The sequence below is a fragment of the Phyllostomus hastatus genome, unplaced genomic scaffold (assembly GCF_019186645.2).
Source record: "Phyllostomus hastatus isolate PE091 unplaced genomic scaffold, TTU_PhHast_1.1 phas_contig_34, whole genome shotgun sequence".
In the NCBI taxonomy this organism is placed as follows: domain Eukaryota; kingdom Metazoa; phylum Chordata; class Mammalia; order Chiroptera; family Phyllostomidae; genus Phyllostomus; species Phyllostomus hastatus.
Genome location: NW_025333857.1, coordinates 59,417,306 through 59,436,574, shown reverse-complemented (window position 1 = coordinate 59,436,574; position 19,269 = coordinate 59,417,306). Strand labels below are relative to the sequence as shown.

At 44.2% G+C, this 19,269-nt stretch overlaps 1 protein-coding gene across 2 annotated transcripts in view; it reads left to right on the top strand.

Moving 5' to 3' along the window:
- The window catches only part of SUSD1 (sushi domain containing 1), a 101,986-nt gene that overhangs the window by 80,598 nt on the left and 2,119 nt on the right, over positions 1–19,269 (top strand). Inside the window, exons 13-15 of one of the 2 annotated variants that reach the window (XM_045840897.1) lie at positions 3,594–3,690; positions 6,835–7,093; positions 11,494–11,533. In XM_045840897.1, the coding sequence (XP_045696853.1) occupies positions 3,594–3,690; positions 6,835–7,093; positions 11,494–11,533 (396 nt within the window). The remainder of the gene's footprint in view (positions 1–3,593; positions 3,691–6,834; positions 7,094–11,493; positions 11,534–19,269) is intronic. The other variant, XM_045840898.1, reaches the window with a different exon arrangement.

Genomic DNA, 19,269 nt, shown 5'->3' with positions numbered 1-19,269 from the left:
ACATTCTGGTCCGCCCCTGCCCCGAGGGACTCTCGCATCTGCGTGCTGCCTCCGTCCTCAGGGCCACCACTTGCCTCAGACCCCTGGCACTCCTCACGTAGATCCTGGGTGACCTGCATGTGCTCTTTTCCAATTCTTTTTCCCAGGAGCCATCTCTGTTGTGATTCTAAAACACACATTGTCCAGGAGTCATAAATGACTTCTTTTTTCTAGGACCTCGAAGCTGACCTCTGCCCACACTTTTCACTTTATGCTGGACTCAGCTTTCCGCCACGCTGACCTACTGCCTGCTCTCTCTCACCTCCTCCCCTGCGTGCATCTGTTTCTGTGTTCGATGGCTCGCCCTCCTGCCCTTGGCCAGGTGTATCACTTTCTCATGGCTCCTCTACACATTGCAGGTCCCCAAACCATCTCCACAATCAGACTCTGAACTCCTGGAAAGCAGGAACCATGACTTCGATGGCTGTTTCTTACAGCCTCACATGGTGCCTGGTGTATAGAGGTGGCTAATTAATGTGTGTCAAATGGTGATGTATGAATCACTTACTCAGTAGAGCTTTAAAAACTATCTACGAAGGTCTAAGGGTTTATTTATTAAAGTTTGTATTGAGAATTTCTACCCCACAGCTATATTCTATTTGGGTAAATACAGTTTACTTCAGTCTCCTAGTCCTTGATTTCACTGTGGCAGGGTTCAGGGCCAGAAATGGGGACATTCACATTTTGTTGCTTCTTTTTTTCTCTTCCTCCCCCTGTCTGTAAACCTCATGTACTTGATAGCATTGTGGAGAAGATAAAGTGAGATGAGACATATACAGGACACATCTAGTACATTTGGTTAGTGCTCAAGACATCTAAGGTGTGTTACTCACAAGGCAGAATGGCAGCTGGTGAATGAATGCTGCTTCCAATTAGATTCTAAACGCTGGTGTCAGACAAATTGTATATTCTCCTACCAGTGGAAAAGCTATTTGGGGAATCTGATTGCTGGGGGAAGCAAAAGAAGGACAGAGAGCTGTGTGATTATAAAGGATCTAGAAGTCTAATGTTTTGGCTGGTCTTCCCCACCAAATAGGTACCTACCCACCAAGTAAATGATAATACCCACAGCATCCACCCTCCATCAGTGCTGGGGTGTCACTTCTTTTATTCTGGTAAAATGTATGTAACATAAAATGCACCATTTTGGAGTCTTCCAGTCAAGATGAAGGTGTAGATAAATACACTTTGCCTCCTTGCACAACTACAGCAAAAATTACTAGACTACAAAACAAATATCGCCCCAGTTCATCAGAAAATTGAGCTGCATGGACGTCCGACAACCAAGGATTTAAAGAGGCCACATTCATCCAGATGGGTAGGAGGGTCGGAGTCTCGGAGAGGTGGGCAGGAGCAGAGAGGAGTGCAGACAGGAGTGGCGTGGAGAGGGGGTGGAACGGGCAGTCCCACATTCATGTGTGGTGGATAAAAATCAGGACTGGGATCACTTGCTCCCAAGGTATCCCTCCTGATTTTTATCCACCACATGTGAACATGCGACCACCTGTGCCTGTTCTACTGCTGCCGCTGCCTCTATGCACCACAACACATCTCCTTGCCTCTCTGCCCCATCTCTGCATCTCCACTCCTCCTACCTGTCTGCATGAATGTGGCTTCTTTAAATCCTTGGTTGTCAAACTTCCATAGAGTTCAGTTTTCTGATGGTTCTGGGTGTTATCTGTTTAGAGATTTGGTTGTAATTCCTTTTCATGGTTGTGCAATGAGGTGAAGCATGTCTGCTTATGCCTCCATCTTGACTAGCATGCACAGAGCCACAAAGCGATGAAGTGGGTTGCCCCACTCTGGTGATTAGCTAAGGCTCTGCCCAAGACAATTTTACAGTGAGTCAAAGCAGCTCTACCTAATACACATAAACAAATACAGGGAGGCTACCAAATTGATGGCCCAAATGAAAGAACAGAACAAAACCCCAGAAAAAGAACTAAATGAAATGGAGATAGCCAACCTATCAGATGCAGAGTTCAAAATACTGGTGATCACGATGCTCAAAGAACTCACTGAGTATGGCAACGACATAAAGAAAGAAATGAAGTTTACACTAAGTGAAATAAAGAAAAATCTACAGAGAACCAACAGTGAAGAACCAACAGCTTCCTTCTGAAGCCAGGATTGAAGTCAATGATTTGGAACATGAAAAAGAATTAAACGTTCAACCAGAACAGAAAAAAGAAACAAGAATGCAAAAAAGAAGGATAGTGTAAGAAGAGTATGGGACTTCTCCAAACATGCCAACATCCAGTTCATAGGGGTGCCAGAAGAATAAGAAGAAGAGCAAGAAATTGAAAATTTATTTGAAAAAATAATGAAAGAAAACTTCCCTAATTTGGTGAAGGAAATATGCAAGTCTAGGAAACAAAGAGAGTCCCAAACAAGATGGACTCAAAGAGGACCGCACCAAGACACATCATAATTAAAATGCCAAAGGTGAAAGTTAGAGATCTTAAAAGCAGCAAGAGAAAAGTAGAGCGTTACCTACAAAGGAGTTCCCGTAAGACTGTCAGCTGATTTGTCAAAAGAAACTCTGCATGCTAGAAGGGACTGGCAAGAAGTATTCAAAGTGATGAAAAGCAAGGACCTACAAGCTAGATGACTGTATCCAGCAAAGCTATCATTTAGAATTGAAGGGCAGATAAAGTGCTTCCCAGATAAGGTAAAACTAAAGGAGTTTCACCATCACCAAGCCATTATTATATGAAGTGCTAAAGGGCATTCTATGTGAAAAAGAAAATCAAAACTATGAACATTAAAATGGTAACAAATTCACAACTATCAACAACTGACACTAAAAAACAAACTAAGCAAACAGAACAGGCACAGAAACACAGAAATGGAGATCATGTGGAGGGTTATCAGCTGGGAGGGGGAACGGGGAGAATGGGGGAAAAGGTGCAGAGATTAAGAAGTACAAATTGGTAGGAACAAAATAGACAGAGGGGTGCTAAGAACAGTATAGGAAATGGAGAAGCCAAAGAACTTACATGCATGGCCCATGGACATGAACTAAGCGGGGCAGGATTGCTGGTGGGAATGTGGGTGCTGGGTGGAAGGGGGCAAAGGGGAAAATTGGGACAACTGCAATAGCATAATCAATAAAATATATTTTTAAAAAATGTGCCATTTCAACTATTTTTCAGTACATGATTTATTGGCATTAAGTACATTTACAGTGTTATCACCATTACCTATTTCTAAGATGTTTTTATCACCCCAAACTGAAACTTTGTTGACCATTAACTCCACATTCCCTACCCACCCCCTCAATCCTTGGCAACCTCTAACCTATTTCCCATGTCTATGAATTTGCCTATTATAGATATTTCATATAAGTGGAATCATACAATATTTGTCCTTTCGTGTCTGGCTTATTTCACTTAGCGTCATGTTTTCAAGACCGTCTCTATTGTACTATGTATCGGAATATGCTCATCACTCCTTCCATTATAACTTTCCTTTCGATGGCCCCACAAGGACCACCTTCTTCGTGCTTTTACTTATCCTATCATACTCTTTTCTTCTTTTCCATATGTTTTCAGAGCCTCCCCTTCCGGAAGTAGACTTTTTCACCGTGCACGGAGGGCCCCTCCCACGCCTGAGGTTGAGGAAGGCCCAGGAGAGCAACGGGCCAATCAGGTCAGTAGCAGCCCCTTTCCCACGGCTGCCCAGCAATCCTCATGGAGTGTTTTGGAATCTCTGGGTGGTAGCACTTGAATAGTTGGGCACAGACTGGACCCTTAATTTCAACCAGCACCTTTCCAAACAAAGAGAGAGACTTCTAAAGGGCCAGAGACCAGCATTTGGGTGGCTTAGCTCTAGAACTTAAGCCCGTGCCTTTCTTTGCTCATCGGTGTCGGCGATGTGCCAGATGTTATCCTTCACATGCCCATCTCCACGTGTGCCTGGTGGAGCCAGGAGCATCATCCTATTGGCCAAAACCAGAGTATATTTTCCTTTATTTAAGGACAGGGGGCTTCTGAAATGGTCATTTGGATCATTCTTTTACTTCATTCACATATTGAGTTATGGGTGAAATTTCACGTAGTTAATGACTGCTTCTGGGATCCCAGACAGTAGCAGGGTAGCAGGAGGGGGAGTAGTAGTTTGGAGGAGGACGCTGTGTTCAATTAAGCACTTTATTTACAAAGGTCGTGGTGGAATTACAAAAGCAGGATTATTCCCTTTTTTAGAGAGGAAAAGAGAGGTTTGCCTGTGGAGATGAGCAGCTTGCTGACGGGAGTAAGTCGAGAAGGTAACAGTGACCTTGCTGCCTTTGACTAACTGCTGTTGCCTATCTCTCTTGACCCGGTCAGTCTGATGACCCTTCAGAGCAGTCAAGGTAGAACCAAGTGTGAGATACTGTAAAAAGAACATCTGGAGATATTATCTGTGTGTCCATTTATAATGAAACTTAGAGTTTTGTGTTTTTTTTTCTTTCCATTAGTTTAAGTTCAGTAAACGCTCAAAGGTCTTTCCAGGAATGGATGTGGCCTAAATTGTTGTTTCTTGATTCCTGACAAGTGCCTGGAATGCACTGTGATTCTATTGCTATAAAGAGAACAGAAGTTGTGATATCACTTCCTGAGGGGATTTGCAAGAGCACATGTGATACTTGGGCCAAATCATGACATAAGGCAAAAAGAAAAGCCGAATGACAGTCAGCCCTTGGGGCTTATGCAGACCTGAGCCTCCCAAACAGGAAGTGGAGATCTGTGAGTCATTCAAGGAAGGGTGGTGGTGAGAAAGAGGGGAAAAGTCCTTCTGGAACAGCCACGTTTCCAACAGCCATGACTGCTCCCCTAAAACATCCTCAGGGCTAATGACCAGGAGGCAGGTGGGGTGGTTTCCTCGGCCCGTCTACTATATCTGATTTGAACTGCGGGTAGCAGCGTGGCCAGTGTGTGAGGCAGGCATGAGTCTGCTCTGTGCATTATTGAGAAAGGGCAGTGGCCTGGGGCACACGGTGAAGCCGGGGATCTGGACCGAGGCTCTCGTCCCCCACTTGGTGAACTTGGGTGGACGAGGGCCTGTTCCTGGGCTCTCTCAATGACGGTGTCACCCACACTTGTGAGATGGCAGGGATCACCTGGGCTGCTTTATCAGCGAGACAAAGTCTCAGAGTCCAGTCTGGGAGATTTGAATTCAGTGGGTCTGGGATGGGAGCTAGAAATCTGTATAATTATCCAGCAGCTCAGGTGATTATCACACTAACTGCGGAGACTGCTTTCTGCCACATGAATAGTGCCTTTCGTGGGCGATGTACAGAGTCGAATAGTTCAAGAGAGCCTTGGCTTTGCACTTGAACGTGACCACTTACCTGGAATGATGAGAGAGGAGTTTGCAGATATGCTTATGGACAGGATGGGGCTGTGGCAACATTTACTTTCTTCCTCACAGCCATGAATCATAGGGACACCTTCGAGCCCCAGGAAAGTATGTTGTTATAGGTCATCCCTTTTAGGCAGTGGGTGCTTAGTAAATGTTGGCTGGTGATGGCAGTGACAACTCATTGTCCTGCAGGCTTTCCTTTGTCCCTTTCCTAAAAAAACCTTTGCCAAAGTGAACCCAGACTTTGTGGAAATCAGGGCCCCAAGGACACCTGTGACGCTCAGAATGGAGACTTGCCAAGCCCAACACATGCTGTGGGGGAGGGCTCCCTTTGCTCAGCCCAGTGACTTGTGGGCCTTCAGCGAACACTAGCATGTGGAACGGGACGGGTACATTGCTGGTAAAACAGGATTATGTGGCGGAAGGAGCTTTGGAAATCCTCCTAATCGTATCTTGTGTTGATGCATATTTTTCCTCTTTACTGAAATTTTAACTCAGGAAACATGAGTAGGGAGTCGGCCACAGCCAGAGGCCTGTGTAAGGACTTGCAAAGATAGGGGAGTGAATCACTCAGATTCCTGCTATCAAGCCTGATTGAGAAAGCAGCTGTTTAGACAATGACTAAAGGCAGAGGCAGGAGCTATGTCCTGAGTAGATGGTAATAAAAAGGGAGGCCTGATTCATGCTCAGTGAAATTTTGTTCTTCAGCTTCCTTTCACTGACAGGTTTTCTGTTTGGGGAGATAAATAAGAAAACACATGACCAAAGGACACCTGATTGCCAGTGTGTGTCTGTGTCCATGGTTAGGAAACAGTTTCACAATATGCCTGTGACATTTTGCCCTTCCGGCTATTTCAGAATGTCGTCAGACTGGATTAACCCGTGGTGACCTTGTACTCCTTGCTTCTCGTTGATCTCACATGAACTTCAGTGTGAACTGCGGGAAATGCCAATCACATGAGTTCCATGTTAGGCTACCATGTGATCTCCTGGAGCCTTTCTGCAGGCTTAGTACATGACGTCCTGTGGGCAGCCAGCCTCCATGTGACTGCTAAACCCTTTCCACAGCTGGGCTATGTCTGCCCACCTGAAAACCATGGATTAGGTCAACATTATGACATGCACGCATGCCCAGGGCAGGCAGTGACGTGTGCGACAACTTCTCTCAGCTAAAGAGGATGTCCTTGGCACCCAGCAGCCAGAGCTCAAAGACATCCCTCCCCCTGGGTCATCTGGCAATAACACTGTAGGTTTAAAACTGGAGTTCCTTGACTGCCGGAGCTGTCAGACTAAATCCCACATGGGCAAGGGCTTTTTTTGTTTTAGTCCAGTATTGTATCTCCAGTGCTTAGAAAAGTGCTCATCTCATTGCAGCCACTCAATAAATAGGAGTAAATGAATGAACGAGTCCCACATGCCAGAGTCTGATAGACATTTTCTTTTTCCTTCCAGTTCCTATCAGGTGTTAGTGGTTCCCCTGGCTCTCCAAAGCACGTTTTCCTGTGATTCTCAAGGGGCTGCCTCGTTCTTTAGCAATGCTTCTGATGCCAATGGATACGTGGCTGCAGAACTACTGGCCAGAGATGTTCCAGAGGAGGCCATGGAGATAGCTGTTGGAGACAGGCTGTACTATGGGAAATATTATAATGCACCCTTGAAAATAGGGAATGATTATTGCATTATATTGCGAATCATAAGCGAATGGAATAAGGTACATTTCTTTAAAAGCTCTTATGAACTCTCTGTTTTCTTCTTCACATGAAATTTGAATATTCGTTTTTCCATCATTTGAGATGGACACTGCACACAATAACCATAGGAATGTGTTGAATCCTTTGCCTTTATAAAGGACGGGCAGGTGAAACCTTTCTGGAGGGTGATGGTCTGAACTTCCGGGGGGACCGGGCTGGGTCAGCGTCGGGCCTGACCTGGTTTGGGTTCCTCCTCTTGAGCTTCACAGATGCCCTCATTCTGGCACGCTGCTGAAACCCAAGTTGGAGAGGAATCTCTAGATCTCTCTGTCACTTCCCTGTCCTCTAGCCAGGCTGCTGCCTCCCCTCCTCCCGAAAACTGGAGAGAGGGGCAGATGCATGCAGCTCAGTCCTGCCATCACTGCCGTGGCTAGTGGGTAGGCCCTCCTCTCCCCTGTCCTTAGCAGGGCTGTGTTCTTCTAGCAGTTTCCCTTCAGGAAGCATAGAACCTAATACTCATCACATAATAAATAAACATAATGAGCTGGACAAGCAGATTAGCAAGAGCTGGATCAGTCAGTCAGGGATGGAAGATCTGGAATAACCATTGTGTTGGTTGCCCTAGGAGAACTCTATAGGTTTTGTGGACATTCATGTGGATGGGTCATCGAAACTGGAGTGTGTTAACAGAATAGAAACGTCTCTTGACTGATGAATTTGAGCCATTTCCAGTATAAGATTCATCACATTTTAAAACTGAGACACTCCATTAAATTCTGTATAGGACACAAGTCTAATGTGCCATTATCATGTTTGATGTTAAACTAACGTTCACTTTTAAGAATGTGTCCAAGTAGCAGAGAGGTCTAATAGTGTTTAGTGACAGTAATATAGGAATTAAGAATTAGAAGGTTAAAGCCCAGGATATAGTGCCCTGAACTTGTTCAAAAGGTGTCTATGGCTTGGACAAGGGCTTCGTGCTGGAGAACTGCCTGGAGACCCTGGATGGCGTAGACACGGCACTGAGGTACAGTCTGAGTATAGCCTGGAGGTTGTCAGAGAGCCACCGTCGCAGGCGGAGACGTTGGTCTGGACGAGTCTCAGACTGGGCGTGGCTGCCATTCGACAATACCACAGACTGGGTGGCTTCAACACCAGACACGTATTTCTCATGGTTCTGGAGACTGGGGAGTCCGAGATTCAGGTGCAGGCCACTTCGGTTCCCAGATGAGGGCTGTCTTCCAGGCTTATAGACAGCTGTCTTTTTTGCTGTGTCCTCCTATGACAGTGAGTGAGTGAGCTCTGGTGGCTTCCTCACCTTATGTGGGTGCTAATCCCATCACGGGGCCCCACCCTCGTGCCCTCACCTAAACTTAATCACCTCTCAAGGCCCTACCTCTATATATATCATCGCATTGGGGTTAGGGCTCCATCTATGAATTTGGGGGGATATAAACATCCAGTCTATGACAGAGGGAATAAAATGGGAGGTTATGATAAAAATCCTATGGGGAACTTCCCTGTAACATCATTGTTACCTCTTTTTCAATGCAGCTGAGTAGAGCACGTGCTTATTCTTTGGGATGCCAAAGGAGACGGACAGGGCTTTGAAAAATTTTTTTATGTGGACTTGTGTGCTTGAATTGGAATTGGTTCCCCCCTGGGTTTCAAATACATTAGTGTTATAGTCATATTAAAATCAGTAGTGATGTATTTATTTTTCTTTTTAAAACAGCATTATTGAGATACAGTTCACACACCACGTAATTTACCCATTTAAACCATGCAATTCTGTGGCTTTGTAGTGTATTCCCAAGGTTGTACAACCGTTATAAGTGCCCATCTAATTCCAGAACGTTATAATAGTGATTTATTTCTAATTGTGGTAAAATACACATAACATAAAATTTACCATCTTAATAATGTTGAGGATACAGTTCAGTAGTAGTAAATACATTTACATCACTATGCACCCAATCTCTAGAACTCTCTTCATCTTGCACAACTGAAGCTCTCTAGCCATTGAACAACCCCTGTCCCCCAACAACGCCCTACCCTTCTATTTCCTGTCTCTACGAACTTGACTTCTCCAGGTACTTCATATAAACGGAATCTGTAGGATTTGTCTTTTTGCGTGATTGTCATATTTCACTTAACACAATGTCTTCAAGGTTCGCCCGTGTTGTGCATGTGCCAGAATTTCCTTCCTTTTTAAGGCTGAAAATATATCATTGGATGTGAGCACCACACCTGGCTTACTCACTCATCTGTGGATGGACACTTGGGTTGCTCCCATTTATTGGCTATTATAAATAACGCTGCCATGAACATAGGCACGCGAATATGTCTCTGAGTCCCTGCTTTTAGAATCCTTTCGTATATGCCCGGAAGTGGAATTTCCACATCACGTGGTAATTCCATTTTTTTTTTTTTTTTGAAGAACTGCCATGCTGTTTTCCACAGCGGCTGCATCATTCTACATTCCCACCAAGGGTTCACAAGGCTGTCACTTTCCCCACGTCCTCTCCAGCACTTGCTGTTTGCTGTTGATAATGGCCATCCTAATGGACTCGGGGTGCTGTCTCATTGTGGTTTGGGTTTGCATTTCCCTGATGATTAGCAATGTTAAGTATCTTTTCATATGCTTTTGACAATTTGTATATCTTCTTTGGAAAAATGGTTAAGTCCTTTATCCATTTTTAATTGAATTATTTCTTCATTGAGTTTTATGTATTCTGGATACATAATGTATTCTGCTCTATGTATTCTGGATATTAATCCCTTATGAGATATATGATTTGAAAATATTTTTGTTCTATCTATAGGTCAAGTTTTTAATCTTTTGATACTGTCCTTTGAGGCACAGAAATTCTTGATTTTTATGAAATGCAATACTTTTCTTTTGGCCCTTGCCTTTGCCATCATATCCAAGAAATCACTGCCAAATCCAATTTCATGAAGCTTTTCCTCTATGTTTTCTTCCCTTGAAACCACAATGTTTTGATTACTGTAGCTTTGTAAGTAAAATTTGAAATCAGGAAGTTCTAGTTTTCCAAGTCCTTCATTTTCCCCACTTTGTGTATCTGTCCCAATGAATAGTATTACCATGCTCCCAGTCACTAAGACAGAAATGTGAGAATAATTGTCTTCTCCCTTTTTCTTATTTTCTTATCCAGTCCATCATCATGGACATATTATGTCAATTCTATTACCTTAATGCTCTTTAAAATCACTTCCCTTTCTTCACTAGCACTGTTTAGTCTTCAGCATCTGTTGCCTGAGTGTTGGTTTTCTAACTCATCTTCTGGTCCCGTGTTCTGCCTATCACCTTTCTCCATAGTGCTGCCAGAAAGGGTTTTATAAAATGCAAATCTCATCAAGGTGCTTCATTTTAATGAGCTCCCTTCTTCACCTGTCCCTGCCAATTTCTCTCTTTTACTACACACAGTTCCCTAGTAACTGCCTTGCTGTGTGTGGCCTTTTTTTCTCCTCCATTGTCTTGAAATACATCCTGCACTGATTATTCTTACATATTATCTTTTGTCAGATGGACTCCATGCTCTTAGCGTCAGGCAAAATTTCATCACCGTTGAAACCTTATAGGCATTTTAAACTTTCCCCAGAATTTTTCAGTGTAAATATTTTGTGTCATTATTTTAAATAAAATAAAAATGCCCAAGGCTGTCACTTGAAAAAGAATCTCAGTTGAAGTTGGAAAATCTTTCTTTAATCCCTGCTATTCAGTTTCCTCTGGGGAATATTTTGCTGTGTTTTATCATAGACAGTAATCTCAGCATTCCTAACAGACAAGTATGCATAAAATAACAACAGTCGGGGAGAAGAAGAGAAGGCATTCCATTCCAGTGAGTCTGTGAGTCTCTTCGACCACAGATGAGCTTTCATACGTGTTCTTTTTGCTTTCTCCCTGGTTCTTGGCTACATTTTTGGTAAATGGGGTAACCAGATAAGTATTACCTAGATAGGTGAAGTATTACTCTATGCCAGGAGTTCCAATACCTTGTCTATCACATGCATCAAAGCTTCCTGCTGAACCTGGATGTGCCCACAGAATCTTATCAACATCATTCTCCAGGCAGTCAGTGCCAGTTGCTCAGAGCTGGCAAGGGCAGTGAAATGTCCTGCTGTGCCTGTTGGTGCCCCATAGTGTGTGCCCCATAGTGTGTGCTTCCTGAGATCCATGGAAAGCTGTGGAAGTGAGCCCTGAGGTCACACTTGCCAGTCCACTGACCACTTGGTGATCATGCAGCTAAGTTGGACTATGTTGGAGCTAGATGAGACGCTGAAGATGTTGTAGTCCAAATGAAGAGCTAAACCCCTGAAACTCAGAGGGCTGACGTGTGCTGTTCCAACCAGCAGCAATGCCATCTCGTTAAACATGTTGCTGTGTTTCCCTTTGTAGGTGAGAAGGTGCTCCTGCGCGGTCTGGGCTCAGGTGAAAGGTAAAACCATTTTCTGCCTCGAGTGCTATCCTCATTTCTATGTCCCATCTGCAGCACCAAGTTATGTTAATGAGATTTCTTTTGAGATTATCACCGGTGGCAGAAACCCATCTCGTATTAGCTTAAGCAAAGCCATAGCTGAAAAGGACAGGGGTTGGGAGCTGGGTGCTTACAGAATCCCTACAAGAGCAGCATTCCCAGGGCCCCAGGGACTGGGACTTCGGACTTGACACCATGAGTGGGATTCTCCCTGTCTGTCTCTTATCTCTGCTCTGCTTCTAAGTGTGAGTGGGCCTCCTTTTCTTCGACAATAAGCCATGTCATGGGGAGGGAGGTGTACCAGCTGCCCCAGCTTAGCAGCCTGAGTAGGAACAGAAAGTTTTTCAGTTCAGGGAAAGAGTCTTTTCTCTTAGGTTACGTGACTATCTGTTGGATGCATCACTGCTAATAGGTGATAGGGTACTATGATCTACTCTCCTTGGGTTTGGGGCTTATTCATATGACTGGTTGGAGGTGGACCAGTGTGACTGACAGCCCCACCAGGGCTGCAGTGAGTGGGGGACATGATCCCCTCCAGGAAAAGAGGCACAGAAAGACATGTGGGCAGGCCAAAGCAAAGAGCTGCCACATTCCCCCACTTTCAACCATTTGGCTGCTTCGCATGTAACACACATATGTATACACTATTAAGAAAGATACCTTCCAGTAAGAAAATGGAATTGCCCTCTGTATAACCAAATTTGGAGCCCCAGTGCAAGATAACTCAAAGGGGGGCCTGTTACTACACCCAGCTCTAAACCAAGATTCCTGGGCATGGTCCTTTCCTCTTGATCTAATCCAGATGTGCTTCTTATGATCTGCCGAGTCGTCTATGACTAAATGGCAACTTCAGCCATTCTCAAACCACAGTACCTAATCTGAAGAGAAAAACAGTGAGTGCTCTCACTTAGAAAGGAGGAAGAGATAGAGGGCTGTGCACTGGTCAGGGGGCCCGTAACAATGATGGACAGGAAAAGCCAGCCTCCCCTGCCCTGGCAGCAGAATGGGTTCCTTGGTCAGTCCGTTGGGCTGCCTCGGTCTTTCTGCCCCACGGGAGAGTACCCTTGTCCATTTCCTCCAAAGCCACACCGGAGCGATACGGCCTGAAGGCCCTCTGTGAGTGCTGTGCTGTACAGTTTAAACCTGCTCCCCCACACGCACCTCTCCCTGCAGGGGAATTGCCTTAGGGATTGAGCAACGCCCTGCGGCCTTGGTTTCCAGGCTGGGATTTCCCTCGCCGTGCCTTTCTTTCTTTAAACCAAAAGGCAGCCAGCCAGCGGATTTGATTCCCAGAATTCTATTAGTTTGTAGCTAATACCAGAAATCTTGTCAAGTGTATGACCTTTGAATGTGGACCTTTTCCTTGCAGTTTATGAGTCCTGGCAACAGCCTGAGGAATTCTGCCCTTAGCTCGCAGTCTCAGTGTAACTCCTCACATTCCTTCCCTTCCTCAGAGCAGCATAAAACAATAGGCTGGGGTGGTGAGGAAGAGCTGATGTAACCTGGCTTCCAGGAGGATTCCAGTAAATGGCACGTTACTACAGCGGGGGATTCCTTACCCTGTCAGTACGGGGTGCTCAGCAGGGAATGTTTGAGAGGGCCCTGGGGGATTAGGCTTCTTTCTTCTGTCTGCTTATCCCCTAATCTTATTTCCCCTCTTTTTATCTCTACCCACTCCCATTTCATCACGGGTGGAGGACTTGATTTTTCAGTTGGGAAGGCGTGTTACCTGACCACTGCCCATGTCTGATGACGTATTGTCAGACCGCCAGGGCTTCTCTCTTCTTTCTTGTATCTCCAGCTCCACTGAGATAGAACTGGCATATAATTAGCATGGCATTGTATATGTTTAAGGCATACAATGTGGTCTTTTGGTATACATGTACATTGTGAAATGATTACCCCAATAAGGTTACTTAACACTGCCAACATCTCATTATATATATTTGTGTGTGTGTGTGTGTGTGTGAGAGAGAGAGAGAGAGAGAGAGAGAGAGAGAACATTTAAGATCTATTCTAGCAACTTTCCAGTTTATAATACAGGATTGTTAATGACAGTCACTAGATCCTCAGAACTTACTCATCTTATAATAGGAAATTTGTCCCCTTACATCAACATCTCTCCATTTCCCTGACCGCTCAGCCCCTAGCAAGTGCCATTCTATTCTCTGTTTTGATGAGTTTGCCTTTGTTGGATTCCACATATGAGTGAGGTTCTATAGTATTTCTCTTTCTTTGTATGACTTATTCACGTAGCATAGTAAGTGAACACCTCTCCCAACAAAGACATGTGCTGTTACCTTTCCATGTGCAAATAGGCTAAGCTCCCTTTCTCGGGTATAATGAGGGCATAAGAAACAACCATACATTCCAACATTGGGAATTTTTTTCTGCTGGTCTGTTTCCTGAAGCTTAAAGGGTGAGAATGGAGTTGCCACAAAGAAAAGAGGTGCTTTTTCAGAAGAATGGGGCTGTGCAAGTACCCCAGGCAGACCCAGAAACAATCACTTCCAGATTTCACTGCTTTCTGCAACGGTTTGGTATGATTGACAGACACTCAAACTGGATGGAAGTGGCCAAAGAGCTGGCTGCATTCTGCTGTGATTAAGTTAAACAGGAAGGATTTTGCCTTGGAAATATCTAAGTGCCTTTTTCCGCACTCTCAAATTAAGAACCAACGTTGAGAGCAAGTTTGAGCCTTTGAATTCAAACGACTGGAAAGCCGGGGAGGTAACAGAACACCCATGGTTATGTCAGAATTCTGAAGGGAATTCTAGCATATGTTTTCCTATGTGCATAATTAACTCGGGCTGTGTACTAACCTCCGGCAGTTTCTTCTGTGAATGGGAGAAATTGTTCCATTCCACTCACTCCAAGCAACAGCCCCATTCTTGACCTTGTCCTGTCATGAATTACCGTGTTTACCTTCTGCAAAGTGACCCTAAAGGAGCTTTGTGAATATTACCAGGGAAACAGCAGTTGGTTTGGTGGGAAATGCAAAGGCCTGGTCTCTCTTGCCCGAGATCTGCTACTAATCAGCCGAATGTCTTTCAAATTATATTTAACTTGGCTCAATACCCTTGTCCGAGATCCCTAAGATCCCTTCCAGCCACAAAATGCTATGAGTCTGTGATTTCTTGAGTCACAAAGTGAGGTCATTTGGTATGTGTGAAATGATAATCAGCTATAATCAGGGAACATTCTTCAGTTGTGGGCAGAAACCTCTGAGTCAGTGTACATTTTCTCTTTCAGCCCACATTTTGCACCTTAGGCGTACCTCTCTGGTTTTAGTATTTCCTGCAATAGTTTCCCACAGTTCTGCATTACTTTTTCATCCTGTTTCCGAGGCCTCAGTATGACACCAATGTACCTTTCTAATTGCATCTCTCAATTTTCTGCATGTAAACCTGTACCCCAGCTCTTTGCTGAATATAGCCCCTGCCTTTTCTCCTTAATGTCTTTGCTCATGTGATTACACGCTTACTTCCACCCGCACTGCCATATACCCTATTGAAATCTCACCTGTTCTTCAAGATTAAGTGCCATCTTCTTCCTGAAGAAGCTCTTTTCCTGAAGCTCTTCTTTTTTTTTCTTTGTGGATAATATTTTATTGTTTTAAAGTATATTTTATTGATTATGCTATTACAGTTGTCCCAATTTTTTCTCCCTTTTATCTCCCTCCACCCCTGCCCCACCCTCCAGCATTCCCTATGTCCCTCAGTTCATGTCTGTGGATCATACATATAAGTTCTTTTTCCTATGCTATTCTTAACCCCCCCTGTCTATTTTGTACTTACCAGTTATATTTCTTATTCCCTGTACCTATTCCACCCATTCTTCTTCCTGCACTGATAACCCTCTATGTGGTCTCCATTTCTGTGATTTCGTTCCTATTCTAGTTGTTGGCTTAGCTTGTTTTTTTTTTAGGTTTGGTTGTTGATAGTTGTGAGTTTGGTGTCATTTTACTGTTCATATTTTTTATTTTCTTTTTCTTAAATAAGTCCCTTTAACATTTCATATAATAAGGCTTTGGTGATGGTGAACTACTTTAACTCGACATTATCAGGGAAGTACTTTATCTGCCCTTCTATTCTAAATGATAGTTCTACTAGATAAAGTCATCTTAGATGTAGGTCCTTGCTTTTCATGACTTCGAATATTTCTTTCCTGCCCCTTCTTGCCTATAAGGTTTCTTTTGAGAAATCAGCTGATAGCCTTATGGGAACTCCTTTGTAGGCAACTGTCTCCTTTTCTCTTGCTGCTTTTAAGATTCTCTCCTTATCTTTAATCTTGGGTATTTAATTATGATATGTCTTGGTGTGATCTCCTTGGGTCTAACTTCTTTGGGGCTCTTTGTGTTCCCTGGACTTGTGTGTCTATTTCTTTCGCCAGACTGGGGAAGTTCTCCTTCATTACCTTTTCAAATAAGTTTTCAATTTCTTTCTCTTCCTCTCCTTCTGACACCCCTATGTTTCGCATGTTGAAACATTTCAAGTTGTCCCAGAGGTCCCTAAGCCTCTTCTTATTTTTTTGAATTCTTATTTCTTCATTCTCTTCTGGTTGAATGTTTATTTCTTCCTTTTGTTCCAAACTGTTGACTTGAGTCCTGGTTTCCTTCCCTTCTCTGGTGGTTCCCTGCATATTTTCCTTTATTTCACTTTGTATAGCTTTCACTTCCTCCTTTATTTTGCGACCGAATTTTCAATCATTTCTTTGAGCATCTGATTACCAGTGTTTTGAACTCTGCTTCTTATAGGTTGTCCATCTCTTTATTGCTTAGTCCTTTTTCTGGAGTTTTGATCTGTTCTTTCATTTGGGTCATCTTTCTTTGTCCTGGGCACACCTGTTGTGTTGTAAGGGGTGGAGCCTTAGGTATTCTCTAGAGCCGGGCAACCCACGTCACTACATTGTGGCGCTGTGTCAGGGGGAGGGGTCCGAGAGGGGCGAAGCTGCTGGCTCGGCTCTCACCCCACATTCCGTCACTTCCCTCGCTTCCCACAAGCAGATGGTGCCCTTTCAAGTGCTGATTCCCAGGTAAGCGTGTTCGTGTATGTTCTAGGACCCCGTGCGTCTCTCTAATGGACTCTTCTGTGAGACTGGGAGTTTCTCCCACCAGTGCAATTTCTGCAGGTTCTTACACCCAGAGGTTTTGAGTCTTTAATTTCCTGTGCTGAAACCCTGGGTTTAGCGGTCTGTCTGGCTCCCTAGTTGTTCTTCCTGGCTTATCCCCGAGCAAATGCTGGCCCACCCAGGTCAACCAACCCCTGCCTCGCCCACGTGGTCTGCCGCCATGCTGCGTGTCCTCTCCTCCATGTGGCTGCCATCTCTGCTCCTTCTAACAGCCTGCATGAATGTTTCTTTGACTCCTTGGTTGTCGGATTTCCATGCAGTTTGGTTTCCTGGCTGTTCTGGTTATTTTTTTGTTTTTAAATAGATTGTTATCCTTCTTTTGGGAAACAAAGCATTTCTACCTAGACCTCCTTCTTGGCCTGAACTCTCACCTCTTTGTCCTGAAGCTTTTACATTTGCTCCACGGACAGGATTTCTATCTCCTCTTCTCTTTAGCCATTCTGCTGTACTTTAGAGCAACTAGTCCACTTGTCTTTTCTTAGGGGGTCTCGGTCCTACCATGGCAAGGAACTGAGTTTAGCCCATAGCCTGAAGGAGCTGGGAAACAAATTCTTCCCCAGAGCCCCAACAGAGAAGCGCAGCCCATCTGGCATCTTGATTGCAGCCTTGTAAGACCCTGAGCAGAGGACCTGATCACAGCGTGGCTGAACTACTGACCCACAGAATTGTGAGCTCATAAGTAGGTGCCAGTTGCTAAGTTTATGGTACTTTATGAAGCAGCAATGGAAAGTGAATTCAATAATGCCTTTCTGTTTTGTTCCAATGTATTCATTCCTCTGCGATACTCTACTGTTTCAATATTTACCGATTGAAGTCACTTCCCCATTTATTTTTCTCCAGTTGCTAATTTAACCACACAGCTCCTCCTCTCATTTTATAAAAAAATACAGTTTCTTAAAATGTCAAGGTCTTTTTCTTCTGAATACGAAATGTAGCCAAACTATACAAGCCACATTTTTCTACAAAGTCTCCTGACAACACTTTCTGAGATAAGGAGTCTTGCAGGGTTCTTTAGCAAAGAGGTCTAGTCCATGGCTGCTTTTGCTGGGGACAGTGACTGTGCTGCGTCTCCAGTAGAACCCCACCGCTCTTACCCTGCTTGTGGGGATCTGGGCGGTGCTGCTCCACAGAACTGCCTGCAGCCGTGGGATGATTTTAAGGCCGTGAGCTCCAATTTCGTAGCCACTAGCCTGACTACCGATTTGAAATGTGTACGAGAAATTGAGTGTTTAAAACAGTGTGACAGAGAAACTGAATTTTCATTTTGATGAATGTAGATTTAAATATCCACACTGTGGTTAGTGACTACTGTATTGAACAGTGCAGATTAGATGACGAAAACGTTAAGTACCTTGAACTACTCCCAAGCATGCCTCATTCACTGCCAGCAAACAAGTCATCTGAGTTTTGAGGATCTCAAGTCCAGGGGCTACTGTTCTTCCTCTCAAGCCCCTTGCCTTTCCTGGCAACAGATCTTTGCTCGCTATTTTCAGCTGTTCCAACGCAGTGCTGGATTATCCAAAGGGCAGACAAAGCACATCCCTGGGGCGTTAGTAAAAGGGGGTGCAAAATAATGAAATAATTTGATATGTCAGTAGTGGCAGCCCAGCAAATCATCTGTCAAATTTGCACTTGGTTTCATTATCTTACATCTATTCCATGGCTTGGTGATACATTTATTTTTAATTCTATACATATAGAGTCAGCCCTTAATGTCTCTTCAATGTCTGGTAGCACCATGTCACACAGACTTTTATTCTTCCAAAGAGGAATTTGAACTACTGCAGCCCGAGGCCCCATTCCTATCGGCCTGTGGAGCACAGGTCAGGGCCTGCACCCCTGACTTGTAGATGGGAGGGGCCCACTCTGCTGCAGACAGAGCAGTCAGATACGCAAGGGGAAGGCATGGTGCTGTGGTCAAAAGCAAAGACTCTGGAGCCAGACAGTTTTGGTTGGAATTCTGGCTCTGTCCTTTGCTAGCTAGGTGACCTTGGGCCTCTGTGCCTCAGTTCCTTAACTGTAACGTGGTAATAATAATAATGGTACTCGGTGTGCTATTATTATAATACCTGTTCCTATTATTAGAGTACCCACTGGGTGCTTAAGAAAGGTAATTAGAACAGTGCCTGACACATAGTGCATGTTAAGTAAGTGTTTGCAAATTAAAACAAGACCATCCGTTTAGAGCATGAAACTCTGATTCAGTCACTGGGCCCAAATGTGCAACTCAAACGTGGGTCTTTTCACGTTTATAACCAGGATCTCCCACAGTGGGCATGTGATGCATTCCAAATAGAAATATTTATGTCTTTCAAAGGCCTTTTCCCTCAGTTTTTGTATTTCATCCTCATGGCAGCCTGCTGAGCAGAGCTGAGAGGTACCACTCTTGCTGATGTGTAGGGAAAGTGACATAACTATCCAACAGAGAGGATTTGTTTGTTATATTCACCTCCTGCAGCGAACTGTCACTTTTCAAGGGAAACATTCGAGTGATGTCAGAATGACTTGTCCCTCAATGCAAAGGAGAACTGCCCATAAAAGTCAATCAAGTGTAATTGACTTGAGAG